The sequence below is a fragment of the Haliotis rufescens genome, unplaced genomic scaffold (genome assembly GCF_023055435.1).
Source record: "Haliotis rufescens isolate VD_foot unplaced genomic scaffold, xgHalRufe1.0.p SCAF_12, whole genome shotgun sequence".
Lineage (NCBI taxonomy): Eukaryota > Metazoa > Mollusca > Gastropoda > Lepetellida > Haliotidae > Haliotis > Haliotis rufescens.
In genome coordinates, this window is record NW_025963802.1 from 33,335,874 (window position 1) to 33,352,060 (window position 16,187).

The 16,187-nt window shown below is 41.1% G+C and overlaps 1 protein-coding gene across 3 annotated transcripts; it reads right to left on the reverse strand.

The window, feature by feature from the left end:
- Window positions 1-4,867: 4,867 nt before the first annotated feature.
- Window positions 4,868-14,586, reverse strand: LOC124122649 (post-GPI attachment to proteins factor 4-like). 3 transcript variants are annotated; one of them, XM_048393566.1, is made up of 2 exons: window positions 14,207-14,586; window positions 4,868-6,227 (listed from the first exon to the last, which is right to left on the reverse strand). In XM_048393566.1, exons 1-2 carry the CDS (start codon window positions 14,209-14,211, stop codon window positions 5,009-5,011), a joined length of 1,224 nt encoding a protein of 407 aa, XP_048249523.1. In that variant the 5' UTR covers window positions 14,212-14,586; the 3' UTR covers window positions 4,868-5,008. The 3 variants fall into 3 exon arrangements, with proteins under 3 accessions (XP_048249523.1, XP_048249522.1, XP_048249520.1); XM_048393565.1 differs by having other exon boundaries at window positions 14,188-14,543; XM_048393563.1 differs by lacking the exon at window positions 14,207-14,586 and adding an exon at window positions 9,103-9,257.
- Between the last annotated feature and the right edge of the window lie 1,601 nt (window positions 14,587-16,187).

Consider the following 16,187-nt stretch of genomic DNA (forward strand, 5'->3'; position numbering starts at 1 on the left):
CCAAAAGGTAATAGCCAGGAGATTAGTGGTGCAGTGGACCATAAACTTTGTTGTTTTAAGCTGTAGAAGTTTTGGCATATAGAAGTTTTGGGAGGACACTATTGTCACCCCAATGTCGCTCTGGCGTGCATAAACCCTGAAAACAAGGGGTGAACCGTTACACAGTAACTCGGGGTAACGATTTTCTGTGCTATAGAATCATGTGTATGGAGTACATATATCTCGCGATGATGTGTCATTCCTTAACCAGTACGATGTATGACATAAGTATATACACTTAAAAGTAGACACATGTTAACGATAATAATGACAGAAAGATAAATAAACGCAGGTCGGGTAAGTATTATAACCTTGGTTAATTATAAGTTGCCATTTTTAAACAGTTTTTCATAAGATGAAAGAAATGATGAAATGATGGTGCAGAAAAAAGACTAGCAATTAACATTATAGCCGTGATGCAAATGCGTTACTTAATACAGTCCACAAAGAACAATATATAGGGCGCCTTTTTACTATTTATTCGTTATATGATATCAATAATTCATTTATGGATACTAAAGAATGAATTTATATCACAAATTTGATTGTGTTTTATCATGAAATGTTTATTAATATTGAAAATCGGTTTTTAGATATCAATAACTGAATTCATTATCAAATGATGTACTTTATCATCTAAAAAATAAAATATGGTATTGTATCTATAGCTTTCGTCTCCGTGAACTTTATGCCCATTTTTTAATAATTCGTGAAGATAGGTACAGTTTCGTAACATTTGCATATATAGTCATATTCAGATGATGTCTCTACAAATATGTAAGGGAAAGCTTCTTCCCTTTGTTTAGTCAGTAGGTGTCCTCATGGCTATGAATGTGGAACACAGGCTTTAGGGTTACATATGAATCTTGTTATCATTGTATTTTAATGCAATTTGAATATTATTATTTACTATCGTACTTACTTAGCGTTTTAAATAAGACGTTTAAATTTAGATGTCACCACAAATTACAATTATTGCTTGTACGTTCAACACAATTGACAAATACTCTAAAATATATGACTAGTAAACCATTAATGTACGTTGAAAAATATTATAATGTAAATGCCAAAATGATGTATCCAGGATCAAGTAGAAGATATATGGACAGCAGCGCTGGAAATGTATTCAACAGGCCCGTGAAAAAAACACTGCTTTAGCTCAATGTTTACCACTCCTGGCGGCCATTATGCGACGGCCATCTTACACACAACCCCGTGCTCACGTCTACGGTCTCTTCCTGTGGTACGGTAATTAGTATAGCCCTCTCCCTCAAGTGTATCTTCCAGGATATATTCTACTCTCATTAATTAAATGCTGCCCTTTCCCAGCGTCACGGCTATGGAGCTGAGACGAAGAGGCCCAACCATCATAAAGTAATTAGGGTCCAATAAAAACAACGCTCCACCAAACCTCATAAACATGATCACTGAAAGTCGTACTACAGACGCTATATGTCAAATCACAAAAAAGCATTTGAATAGCAATAACATGTAACAGGATCATGTATTCTCTTAACACCATCGCAAGACACCATGTAATCACATCTAAAAATGAAACATCAGCAAGTACATATAATAAAATGTGTATTAACATTTTTCGTCAGGAAATCAAAAAGTTATCTCCTTGTTACCACCTCCAGGTTCAGCTAGACATGCCCATAGGTCCTCCTTTGGTCAAAAGTTTGTTCCCCCTCTAATGAGTGTGACACGCGTTGCACACGGGTATCACACGCGTGGCTTTGTCAGGAAGAAGACCATAGACTAGTGGTAACATATTGTCGCTGACGGAGGCATGGCATACACTTCTTTGTAGACGGCAGGGCAGATGGCAAAGGTACCGTCGCTGTCTTATCGGTAATAATTCATTATGAGCATCTTCTCGTCTTGGTCCAGGAGAAAGGTTTTGTCATCAGAGGTTTGAGTGCAGACTGGTGGTAGCTGCATATCAGATGAGGGGGGAGGAAATGGTGGGGCGTGTTGGGATCTGGACCGGTACAGACTGGCCTGTACGTACTCTGTAGTAGGATGGGCATGTCTCGAAGCAGATCATCTGTTCTCGATTGTAAATCTATGACCATTATAAACTAAATTCTGTCCAACCCGCGGGTTAACAAAAGAACGAACATTTATTTGAACATTCATCATTATTGCAAAAAGTGCGTGACCAGTACAGATAATTCAAACACATTTTTTAAAACTTTTTTTATTTGTGGCATTTTATATTGTTTTTACAAAGCATAAAAAACAGTTACTCCCATGTTACAAACAAGTGTATGGCATGATGACCAATATTCATAGAATCTGTCTAAATTCCCGCTCATAAGTGCCGTACATTTGGAGATGAAGTAATACTGCTTCAGTTTATTCTGGAAGATCTGGAACGATGGAATATGCTTTGTGCCTTTCAATAAGTTGTTTGCAAAGAATAATTATAAGATTTAATGGGTCATTACTTCTGAATTGGTATCCAAGCAAAAGATGTCGTTTGTGATATTTCCTTTGAATTGTGCTCTGGCATTTAGCCAACTTTCCAGTGCCGTCCAGATCGTTCTCACTTTGTTGCAATCCCAAAACAAATGTTCAGTCGTTTCTATGTGTGTGTCACAAAGGCTACATGTATTGCTGTCTACATATCCCATTTTTAATAATATTTAATTAGAGGTAGGAAGTGGTGTAAAATTTTGTATTGAAACTATAGAATTTAGTATTCAAAGTGCACCTAAGGGGTATGCTGTTATAGTTTGTCCAGTCCTCTCAAGATAATTCACACACATGGTAACACTGACACCCTTCACGCACAATAATTATCATATTAATATGACATTTCCTTTCTGAAAGTCACCTTAAAAGTGTTCATGTATTAAGTACCCACATACTAAGAAACTAATTGAGCAGTATTCACTTTGAGAAGAGTGTCAGCCGCACTTGTCCACTTTAGTCAGACAGACTATAACCAAAATTGCATTGAGCTGTAGATCTTAATCCCGTATGCGATAAATCGCAAAGAACAATGAAGAATCCAAGCTTATTATGTACAGCGATGTGGATCCTTTCAAAAGCAATTCTTCCCCAACCACATGCTACCGAATGTGTAAAGTTCCACAACATAGCACTTCGTACACGGTTAATCGAATATCTTCGGTAGAAACGTAACTTCTCTGTGAACAGAAGAGACCCCGATTGGCATTCAATTTGACATTGCCTCTGAACACAAGAGATGATATGCAAGACGATGCACAGAGGTGCGCACGCACGATTTCGAAATGTTTGTGTCGAAATTATTATCCGTGTTCAAGGCTGAAACTAAGGATAATCGATTTCTTGTAGTAAGTAGTCATCTATCGGTCTTGTTGAATAGTTATTTTATTTTACAGCTGGCAGAGTTTTTGGTTTCCTCACGACAGAATCAATGCTCAACCCCATTGTCGTTATGTAACGTCCGCATGGTCATTATAATGACATTGAACCCGTGAAGATCCGGGTCAGAATAGGTCCTTAGCAACCCATGCTTGTCATCAGAGGGACGAACGGGATCGGGTGGTCGGGTTCTCTGACTTGGTTGATACATGTCATTGTATCCCAATTGCGTGGATCGATGCTCATGGTGTCAATCACTGGATTATCTGGTCAAGACTCGGTTATTTACAGACTTACAGGCGTTAACCAAAAAACAACCTATCCAACGATTTGTGGATCAATGGTAGGCTACTCTGAGCAAATAGTGTAAGAAGCTCCTGTAAAATATAAATTATGAATATATTTTACGGGTATTTCTTATAAAGAGAGGGCACTCAAAAATGATGTTAACAAATACAGTTATTCATGCTTCCTCACCGGTTATGGAAAAATCGAATAAAACTAAGTTTATTTTGTAATAGTGGTTGGTACACAACCTAACAGTGAATGTGACAGATTTATTCAGAATTAAAAGTTGTTGTTGTTGTTGTTGTTTAACGCCGCACTCAGCAATATTCCAGCTATATGACGGCGGTCTGTAAATAATCGAGTCTGGACCAGAAAATCCAGTGATTGATATCATGAGCATCGATCCACGCAATTGGGATCGATGACATGCATCAACCAAGTCAGCGAGCCTTACCACCCGATCCCGTTAGTCGCCTTTTACGACAAGCATAGTCACTTTTTAAGGCAAGCATGGGTTGCTGAAAACCTATTCTACCCCGGAATCTTCACGGGTCCAGAATTAAAGGTATCGTAGCGCCAGTCTCATTGTAATCTCAATGTCATATAGCTGGAATATTGCTGAGTGCGGCGTTAAACAACAAACAAACAAACACTTTGACGTTGAGATTACCGTGCTTCCAATGCACTTGACCCTGCTGCTCTAACAGCATTTCCTGTTGCAAAGCGTCTTCGTAACGGCAGGGACTCGTGCGGCCCAGTCGTAGAAGGCGTCGCAATTCGCTTTGGGGAACTGCGTCCAATAGGCGTACCAAAATCCTTTGATCGTGGGTTCGAATTCGAATCTCCCTTCATGGAGCTGTGCACTCCAAGCCTCGTTTTCGATACCAGATGGAGAAAGTGGTCATTTTAACCAAAACCAAACACTAACTTTATTGTACACATTTTTCTTTTGTACTAGTAACTATAATGAATGAATGACATTGAAATTTGAAATTGACCTTGAAAAATTGCAGCCATTCATTCCACCGAGACCGAGTTTCCCTAGGTTTTGAACAATATTTCCACGTTTAGAACACAAAGATTGTCTTTTCAACACACATCATTGATTTTGGCACCGTGTTGATGCTTCACATCAATCTTATGTTATGTGTACACGTAACAATAAAAACCCGGAACAATAAAAAAGGGGAAACAGAATTTAATATTTAATCAGCAAGAGCACAAATTATTTCCCCAGTCTGCAGCTCGGTATCCCTCAACATTCGACAAAATATAGGTAGATCCAATGATTATGCTTATGTGTGAATTGTTCATTCAGCATTTATTATTTCCCAAGAAGGTACGGGTTTACCATTCTTTGTCGAACTGTGGAAAAAAGACCGGTGTGTATAAACAAGTTTGGCTGCACCATCAAAGCCTTGTAGTGTCCTCTCCTTCGAATCTCCTCCAAAGCCGTATCTTTCCCATACCCCGTTTTACATGTAACCTCTTTAAGATGTTTTACCATACTCATTGCACCATCTTGCGGAAAAAGCATCGCTTGGGTACAGCATGATGGCGATTGGGTGAATTGGTACATGTGCGCAGAAAACCTGCGCAGTTCTATTAAATTCACACGACCAATTGCCAAAGCCAAAAGGGAAAAGTATATGACATTTAATAGCCACAACAATTGTACATTTTGGTCACTTTCCTTAAACAGGCAAAACATAACAAGGACGGTTAATACTGTTCCAAACACAGCACCGAATGCAATCAATTCAGGAAGTCTCTCCATTTCTAAACTTATGTATCCTAGCAACCGTTCTGGATGATAAAACTTTATGAAAGTCACATTATTAGTCTTCAGTTTTTCCTTTTGTTTATCATACTTTAGAACTTTTTCAAGGACAATAAACAAATCGTAATGTGGGTAGGAATCGTCCTCGATCATAAATACATTGGACGCATTTCGTTTTAGTGTCTCTTCAATGCAATAAATATAATCAAGTTTCTCTTTTTCAAAAATATCAACAAACTTTGTCTGCTTTTCTTTAAATTTCTGAAACGTTGTAAAAGTTGAATTCAATGACTTTGCTTCATGATAACTGTCCGGGTCACCGTCAACATTGCACAAAAATATTCCGTATTTCAGTTCCGTGTTGGAGGTATTTATCAAATCAACCAAACGACCTAGACCTTGTGTGAGATGCCGAGGCTGATAACCTCCCTTGTATCGACGGTTCCTCGAGACCGTCACCACGGTAATTCCAACGTCTATATTTTCTGAATGTAACAAAGGCGTTGATTTGTTGCTTTTTGATAAGGACTCTGCATACATTTGTATGATTTGTTGAGTCTTAGCCAATCGTTGATCGTTCTCGCGTTGCAAACGTATTCCCTCTTGGTTGCTGCTCTTCAACCGGAAGTAGTACACAGAGTGACGAAGATCGAGACATAGAAGCGGTAGAACGAGGAAGAACGTTGTCCCATATAGGAGGAAGTAGAAGCGGATAACCTGAGACCGTCTCTGACACAAGAGTGCTCTACATTTCTGGAACAACCTGAAACGAAAAAATAAAAATATTTAATAAAATTAATTCAAAACATCATTTGTTTCCAGAATGCGATGAGGGCCTATTGTATTTTATTCCATTGTCAGAAAACGATATTATGACATCTGGATCTGTACGCAATCAGGAGTGCACCCAGCCCTGAATTATTTCAATTGAACAGACATGTTGTATTTTAGGTGAAATACATTCATTGTACGAAAATTATTTGAGGAAAGAAAGTGTAATTTTCAGCTGAAACAAATTTCTTTGCTTAAAGCATCATCGATGACATAAAACTCACTAAAAGATAATAAAACTACCTGAAGACAACGAAATTTGAAATCACATGCCATAAATGAAGCTTGTCAAATATCTCGCTTGCCAATTTGTATTATAGGGCGAAAATCTAGTATGCGTTGTTATGACATAAAAAAATATCTCAGCACAACAGATCTGTTGTTTACACGTTTTTACCCAGGGCAATCTCATTAAATCTTTCTGGTCCATCGATCACTTGATTGTCTGGTTTGTTTTCAGGCCGCCGGCGCATGGCAGGATTAATGCTGTGCGGCGTCAGAGAACAAACACATACACCCAAATTGTACAAGTGGCGGGTGCTACTGGCAGGGCAGGACATGCAACTCTTTTCGCAAACACCTGGTGTTATCACTGCATTTCAGTTATCCATTCATGTAATTATCACCCCTATTTTGCCTTTTACGTCCAGTGAAATCTGTTTCAGCGGATAATCGAGACTGATTATTCTCTGGCGTAGACGTTTTGTTTTACCTAAATTATTACGTTATGATTCCAACAATACAAAATTCTGACAGAAAATTGATATTCATACATTGTGCTCTATTGTATAAGCGCCGGCATGGTATAAGGTTTCCTGTTGTAAATATATTGTTATACCATGGCGTTGATGGTATATATTTACGAGATCGCGAAAGTGAAAGCCCGAATGTGTTTGTTTTCTAAACACGCAATCTCCGAGGGTTAAAACGAACCATTCCGAACGACAGTTAAGGACTTTACAACTGATTCCGACAAAATCGTCGCCAATCTCCCGGTTCAGCAGGACAAACAATCTCACGGTCAATGGATAAACCTTTGAAACGGACGAGATTTTCCATACCCCGTGGTACCTTTTAAAGTTTGAGAACCCATTTCTGATTGGCTCATGTTAGTTTATTGGTCGGTCAAAGTAGTCCTCAGATCTTTGTCGAGCGATAGCGAGTACTGAGGTTTCATTTTAATGAGATTGCACTTGGCGCAGAGTGTGAATTTTCTTCAAATATCCCTTGAGCTTGTGTTTGAGACAATTTGATCAGACAAATGTATTGTGATACGCCCATGCGGAAATATACACCTGTCTATCTACATCATTATTCGAAGCATGAAACACACGAAATTATCTCCTTTCATTGCGTGCATGGATAGATTCACGATCAAACCAGTTACCTCCCTTGGGAACTATTTTGCATGTGGCATCTGTCTCTTAAAAGGGTAGGCACAAGAATGAGTGAGTGAGTGTGTTGGGTTTAACGTCGCTTTCAACAGTATTCCAGTTATACCACGGCGTGTCAGCTTAACGTGGGAGGAAACCCGAAGTGAGGCAGGTCTCAAACGATTACCACTTCGATGAAACCCATGAGTACGGGTATGGTGCTGACAAATCTAGAAACACGAACCCACAATCATAGGTTCCTGGCGTGCCCAAGGGACGCAACTCTGTCCTGAAAGTATGAATGTTGTTGTTTAACACCGCTCACTGCAGAATTCCAGTTATATGACAAGAATCTTTTTACAAAAATACTGCCGCTTGTGGTCCCGTGAAGATCCACGTTATAAGAGTTCTTCAGCAACCCATACTTGCCGTAAAATACGTCTTTGCTTGTCGTAAGAGGTGACTAAGGGGATCGGGCGGTCAGGCTCGCTGACTTGGTTGATGCATGTCATCGTATCCCATCGATGCTCATGATATCAATTACTGGATTGTCTCGACCAGATTCGATTATTTACAGACTGTCGTCATATAGCTGGCATATTTCTGAGTGTGGTGTTAAATAACAAACAAATAAACAAACTTCTACGGCCGCTGCTGCTACCACAACTATTCATACTACTACTGCGATAACTGCAAGAAGGTCGTTCGACATGTCCCGGAATGACACGAGTGGTCACGTATAGAGCAAGGTATGTGTGCAGGTGTTTGTTTGCCGAGCTTCAACAGATTTGTTGTCACAACCAGCGACACGTCCTTAAAGACGGTGGCCATGGGCGTCTTATTAGGATACATAACTAATCGGAATTTAAGTTGTCTCGAATTTAGTGTGTAACATAAGCGAATGAGGCAGGTTTAACGTCGATTTGATCAGTTTTTAAGAATAACACATCTGGGGTTTTTTTGTAAATATTATTTCCGGAACATTTCGAAAAAATATTTTTTTTAAAGAAATTTAAATGCGCTTACTGGACAAGCTAAATATTTTGAAAGAAATTATGTTGTGGGTCCTCACAAAATGTTAAGTCATCAATCAAATAAAATGCATGTTTAGAGGCGCTAGATATCATGCTGTCTCCATTACTCGTGATTATATAAATATGGATAAAAAAAGTGAAAAGCTGATCATTCGGGGAAAAGTCTAACTATGAGCAGGTACGTGGCCCAAGATGAAATTCTTGCCATACGTCGACTGTCTTTACCCATATCTAAGAAATACTCGTTGGTCATAAACTTACACATATTCATATATCAGAACATCGCTTGTTCAATAGATCTTACATCAGCGCCTTAAGTCTACATTTGATGTTGTTATAATTTTTTAAATGAAAGCGTTGAAAAGTTACTTAAGTTATAATAACGATAGGCTGTACTCACGTGACTCCAGGGCTCATATTTCAACAACGATCGTAGGCTCAGCTCGGAGCCTTGTCTCACTCCAACTTCCTTCTGCCGGCCAGTTAATGCGACGAGCATTACGCTCGTGACACGTGACCGACACTCGGCACATCTCGGTCAGAGGGAGCAATCCTACACTTTCAACCTTAAAGTTTGCATATCACCATCAATTACATGTTTGACAAATATCATACACGACACATTCCTATTAACAGTCTTCCGTGCGAATTTTTTTGTGTTATTTTTTTTTTTAAGGTCATTGAGCTTAACGTTCAGGTCGTTGTTTTATGTTTATCAAGTGGGCGTGTGGTATATTTGTTTAATGGATGACGAAAGCATGTGGTGGAAGTTCAGAGTCATCTGGTCAATACTCGAGGATTTAAGAGGAATTTGTTGCCAGAGAGTAAATCGTTTGCGTGTGTGATAACGCACTGTCGTGATTTATTTCACCTTAAAAAAAAGCAGGTCGAACTAATTATGGTTTGTATATTTTTGAGGATATTGTGTATGATAATGTGATAATGCCGTTGGTAAATGATAATTAGTAAGGTAAATTAAATTATGACTGGATTTATTAGAAATGATTGAGCATTAGGATGTTGTCAACGCTTTATTCAAGTTTCTGATGTACGCGGTTGTTGGTTTTGACTGGAAGTCGAAGTATTAAGAAGTCGGTTACGGTATATACAAGTTGTTGGTTTACACGGGTTTTGGTTAAGACAGTTAGTCGGGGTAGTAAGATGTCGGAAACGGCTTTGACAAGTTGCTGGTTTATTCAAGTTGCTGATGTACGCGGTTGTTGGTTTTGACAGGTAGCCGAAGTATTAGGTTGTCGGTAACGGTATATACAAGTTGTTTGTTTACACGGGTGTTGGTTTAGACAGGTACTCGGAGTATTAAGTTGGCGGTAACGGTTCATACAAGTTGTTGGTTTACACGGGTTTTGGTTTAGACAGGTACTCGGAGTATTAAGTTGTCGGTTACGGTTTATACAAGTTGTTGGTTTACACGGGTGTTGGTTTAGGCAGGTAGTCGGAGTACTAACATGACGGTAACGGCTTATACAAGTTGTAGGTTACACGAGTGTTGGCTTAGGCAGGGTTTCGGGGTATTAAGATTTCGTTAAGGGTTTATACAATTTGTTGATTTACACGCGTGTATTTTTAGGCAGAATGTCGGAGTATTAAGATGTCGGTAACGGTTTATACAAGTTGTTTTGACAGGTAGCCGGAGTATTTAGATGTCGTTACGGTTTTGACAAGTTGTTGGTTTACACAGGTGTATATTTAGGCAGGTAATCGTAGTATTAAGATGTTGGCGATGGTTCTGACAAGTTATATATGTCGGAGAGTTCAGAGCTAGGTTTGAGAAAGGTTGCCCCAGTATTCTGCGATTAGTCAAGGAATACACGGTGCCCGAGTGAAGGTCAATGGCCAACGTGCATTATGACGAACATTCCGAAACACCCGCCCTGGGCCACGCACATACCAGCTATCATGAAGCAATCTCAAGCATGACCCTTTCCTTTGCTATAATGATCATGAGGACTGTGTCAGTCATTATGTTGTTAAATACGCGACCAACTAGTAATTGGTTATCTTCATCGTCGTCATCGCCACAACCCTGACAGAATTATTTTAATGAATGTGACATAACGTAACGTCCGCGCATGTAATGTGTCAATCATGGCCTCTCGAGTCACTCCGGGTCAAGCTGAATGCATAGCGACTCGAACCGTGAAGATCCGGGGTAGAGTAGCTCTTCTGCAACCCATGCTTGCCGTAAAAGGCGACTATGCTTGAAATACAACAAACAAACAAACAAACAAACAAACAAACACTGTTGCCAACTACAGACACTTGCTCTTCAGTATTGTGAACGATTTGTGACTGTAACTTTGGCATAATCTACATACAAATATATCTATAAGCAAAAGCTATTAAGGAAACCTATTTGACCAAAGTAATTAGCAATACACACATTCCACTTGGTTTATGGTACATTCGCACCAAACGTTGATTGATTAGGAGACGAGTCTTCTTGCACGTTCCGAGACGGGCAAGTGGTGACGAATGATAGTCTGGGTGTCATTCTTCGCACCCAGCCCTATCAACAACATGTAAGACGCTAGTAGGCTTGTCCCGGACTTAACACGAATAGCCATGAATTAACCTTTAGTATTACGTGCCCTGGGGTTTTGTAACACTAGGCCACATGACGAGGTATTACGATAGGTCGTCAACAGAAAGGTCCTAACGCCCCAACACACCCGGCACATTGGAAAGGGGTCATTCTTGATTTTGACACTTCAGTGAAAGGTCGTCAAATCGCCCTAAACCATCAGCATTGTTGATTTTCGTTATCCACAAACAGTAACCCGTAAGCGCTTTTCAACTACTTACGGTGCAGTCTTTGAAATCATGTTGGGAATGCGTCGTCTAGAACGTGATGAACGCCTGAGGGCTCTGGCATGCTTCAAACTGGTAGGACTAAGCGATAGGTAACCAAATGTTCAATGTGTCTCAGTCTGAGATTTTGCAGACTTTTTTGGAAATTGCTGTTCACTTGCAGCAGGCCACCCGATTTCAAGTGCCTAGGAAAACGATTAGATATTGACTTCATGCGCGGCGACCACCTGTTGTACAGCCGTTAACAAATCGACACAATTTGGCCAGACGTCAATGGTGTTTAGGGCGTAGAAACTAGGTAAATCGCTGATGGTCTCGTGTTATGTTTTTAGATGGTACCAGATTCTAACATTGAATTAAAATTTTAAAAACATATACACCCCATAGAATACCATTCTTTACGCACAGCAAGCTGTACATCGTCTGTTCATAATATACCGTTGTGGACACAGTATGTCATACAGACTATAGTCGGTACATCAGAGAAGCACTTGCTAATCACAATACATGGATTATCTCTCGGCATGTCAAAGAAACTGCCAACGTGGGACCCCGTGATAAGTCGCCAAATATTTGGATATCCGGGTATGTCCAACAATTGACGCTTTAACGCTCCGGGGTACACTTAGGCTTGGGTACTTTCAGGAATACAACGCCTTCAGAGTCGGGAAGGTTCACATCTTCACACCAAGCAGACCATTCATGATCTTTTCACTCTTTCTATTGAAGTTTTTCCCGTGTTTGTGTCATCATCAGCTATGACGAACGCGTTTGATTAAGTTCATGAGTGGACACTTTTCGTCGAGTTTATGAGTGAACTAGTAGGAAAGGCCACCAAACGTACATGTATGTGAGCTTACGAAAATCCCGAATTGCTTCAGATGACCGCAAAGACAAAAAAACGATGTAGTCGCAGCCGGGGAAAAGCCACTGACAACAAAACGAAGTACCGCGACCTTAAAGACGGATTCTGAAACAACGCCAGACCACGGAGAACGACGATTGTGCTGATGCAGCTCCCACACACTAACAACCGGTTTGTTATGTAATAATAATAATGATAATAATAATAATTATTATTATTATTATTATTATTATTATTATAATCTATTCATATTGCGCATATTTCCACACACCCCAGGGGCATGCTCAAAGCGCTATTATTTCCCCGGTCACTGGATCAGTTTGTCCTCAAGAATCATTCTCAGCTCCCTGGGGAGTATAGTAGGCGCTAGAAGGGTAACAACCACATTGCCATCTCATCCATTCGCTGCTGCGTCAAGCTACATGTGCTTCAGAGTGGGGCAGAACCGAAGCCCTAGAAACTCTCAGGAGCCAAGACCCGTGAAAATCCCAATTAGAAAAGGTCTTCAGCAACCCATGGGGGCGGTCGGGTAGCCTAGTGGTTAAAGCGTTAGCTCGTCACGCGGAAGACCCGGGTTCGATTCCCGACCTGGGTACAATGTGTGAAGCCCATTTCTGGTGTCCCCCGCCGTGATATTGCTGGAATATTGCTAAAAGCGGCGTAAAACCATACTCACTCACTCACTCACTCAGCAACCCATGCTTGCCGTAAATGGCGACTATGCTGTGTCGCCTTTTACGGCAAGCATGGGTTTCTTAAGACCTATTCTACCCCGGATCTTCACGGGTCCACTGGGCGGTCGGGTAGCCTAGTGGTTAAAGCGTTCGCTCGTCACGCCGAAAACCCGGGTTCGATTCCCGACATGGGTACAATGTGTGAAGCCCATTTCTGGTGTCCCCCGCCGTGATATTGCTGGAATATTGCTAAAAGCGGCGTAAAACCTTACTCACTCACTCACGGGTCCACTTTATATGAAACACAATTACTTCACAACATGACCCTTAAAGCCTGCCGTTACATGTGTGTTTTCCCCCTGGGGAACCTGGGTAGAATGTGTCGTGTCCACAGCACGCCATTGCTGGCCGTAAGAGGCGACTATTGGCGTACAAGGCAGGTCCACGTGCCACCACAAATTTGTTGGTTACCAATAGTCCAATGTAATACTAATAGAGGTATATACATCAGAACAGGGCGTCTTTTTTATTTAATTAAGTGCCCTGTCACGTGATGTGCCATATAAACAAATGTGCGTTAAATAATGAAGGATTAATATAAAGTATAAAAAGAGTTTATAAACGCTTGGAGCAAACGAAATGTGCGTTAAATAATAAATGATTAATAGTAAATGAGAACAGAAAACACAAAGGTAATATACGCTTGGGGCAAACGAGTCATGCAGAGATTCCTGGTTTGCAGTTAGCAATACATCGCCAAAGCCTATTGAATTTTTCTCCTCATGCGTTAAATTTTTGGTGAAGGTATTATACGCACAAGTGGTTGACCTTCTTTACCCACATAATAAAAAGGTCTTCTTCGTGTGCACGAAGCTACACAGGAGAGGCGTATTCCGAACTGCTAAGATTAAGGGCACCTATTCTTAAACAAACTGAAACAGGTAGACTAAAATCTAGTCTCTGAAATGAACATATCGTACATAAAAAAACAGTTGTTCAGTTATCTTAATAAAAATATAAAACCCCAAAACAACACCTGTGACAACGATGATGGCCACGAAATGTGTTATTTTGTATCTTACGATTTAGAAACGTAATTATTTTTTACAAAACTCACGGATATAACATCCACATACCACATGTCGTTGTCAGTGCCACAAGCACGGGGTTAAAGTTCCAAGTATGTCCAGTTAAGCAACGATCGTGGTTCACATTTCGCAACCGCGTTCATACGTGATTTCAGGTGAGACATCGTGAAGGTCTGTTCCTGTCTACAGAACCTCATATTGAAATACACCAATACGAGGCTGAGCATGACAGGGTCTAGTTTTCTTGACAACTTGATATGCAGCGAAATGCATTGTGAGAAAGGTGTGCCCTTTCTAGGTTGTGTAGACACTGGGGCGGTATTCATAAGAATGCTTATAAATATAGTCCCTGGAAACGCAAAGCTCTCGTTTCCAGAGATGACGTGAACAGATAGAGTATCTTTGATGTATACATTAATGATTTCATTAGTTCAAAGACCATATACCGGTATATGTTCTCAGGTCTATAATTGACTTATAAGAGCACGGCTAAAGGCTTTGGTCCAATGGCTGTTCGCCATTTGGGTCACGTGCAGTACGTTGGTTTTACCGGTTATACTTCACAAAATCAGAAACAGTCTTTCGACAAGCAGTTTTCGTTTTCGCCTTCAGTGCAGATTGAATCATCTTGCCGCAGTAATTTGATGATTTTGTGTAAAATTAGTTATGTTTTTAAAAGAATCATACACATCTATGCATCTGACCATGTTTTTCTATGTTTAGTGCTGTTTTTTAACAACCTTTTTCAACAAACCGGCTTACGGACTATTGATATCGTTTCGGGCAATTGGCTAGGACTACCGTTCGTACGAAGTCGATAGAATTATCAACTGTTAGTTTGTCCTGGTGATTTCTTGTGAATGAAACACCAGAGGTTTGCATAAGTGTAAAGGTGCAGGGGTACAAAGTGCAGGCGTGCAAAGGTGCAGGGATACAAAGGTGCAGGTGTGCAAAGGTGCAGGGGTACAAAGTGCAGGCGTGCAAAGGTGCAGGGGTACAAAGGTGCAGGTGTGCAAAGGCGCAGGGGTGCAGGGATACAAAGGTGAAGGGATGCAAAGACGGAGGGGTACAAAGACGCAGGGGTACAAAGATGCAGGGTGCAAAGGTGCAGGGATACAAAGGTATGGAGGGTGCAAAGACGCAGGGGTACAAAGACGCAGGGGTTCAGGCATACAAAGGTATAGGGGTGCAACGGCGCAGGGGTGCAAAGGCGCAGGGGTGCAAAAGCGCAGGGATGCAAAGGTATAGGGGTATAAAGGTGCAGAAGTGCAAAGATGCAGAGTGTAAAGGCGCAGGGGTGCAAAGGCACATGGGTTAAAAGACGCAGGGGTGCAAAGATGCAGGGTGCAAAGACGCAGGGGTGCAAAGATGCAGGGTGCAAAGACGCAGGGGTGCAAAGATGCAGGGTGCAAAGACGCAGGGGTGCAAAGATGCAGGGTGCAAAGACGCAGGGGTGCAAAGATGCAGGGTGCAAAGGCGCAGGGGTTCAGGCATACAAAAAGATAGGGGTGCAAAGACGCAGGGGTGCAACGGCGCAGGGGTACAAAGACGCAGGGGTGCAAAGATGCAGGGTGCAGGGGTGCAGGGATACAATGGTATAGGGGTGCAAAGATGCAGGGTGCAGGAGTGCAGGGATACAAAGGCGCAGGGATGCAAAGGCGCAGGGGTGCAGGGATACAAAGGTATAGGGGTGCAAAGGTGAAGGGGTACAAAGTGCAGGTGTGCAAAGGTGCAGTAGTGCAAATTTTTAGGTGCAAGGGTGCAAAGGTGCAGGGTGCAAAGGCGCAAGGGTACAAAGGTGCAGGGTGCAGAGGTACACGGGCTGGGGTGGGGGTGTGAGTGAGTGTCGTTTAACGAAGCTTTTAGCAATATGCCAAGGAACACCAGAAATGGCCTTCGGATATTGTATCCATGTGGGAAATTGAACCGGGGTCTTCTTCGGAATATGTATTTTGACACACGAATTATTTGGTGAACTAATTTCATTTACATCGTAATATGTTAAGATGAAAATCATAGCAGAAAAAGT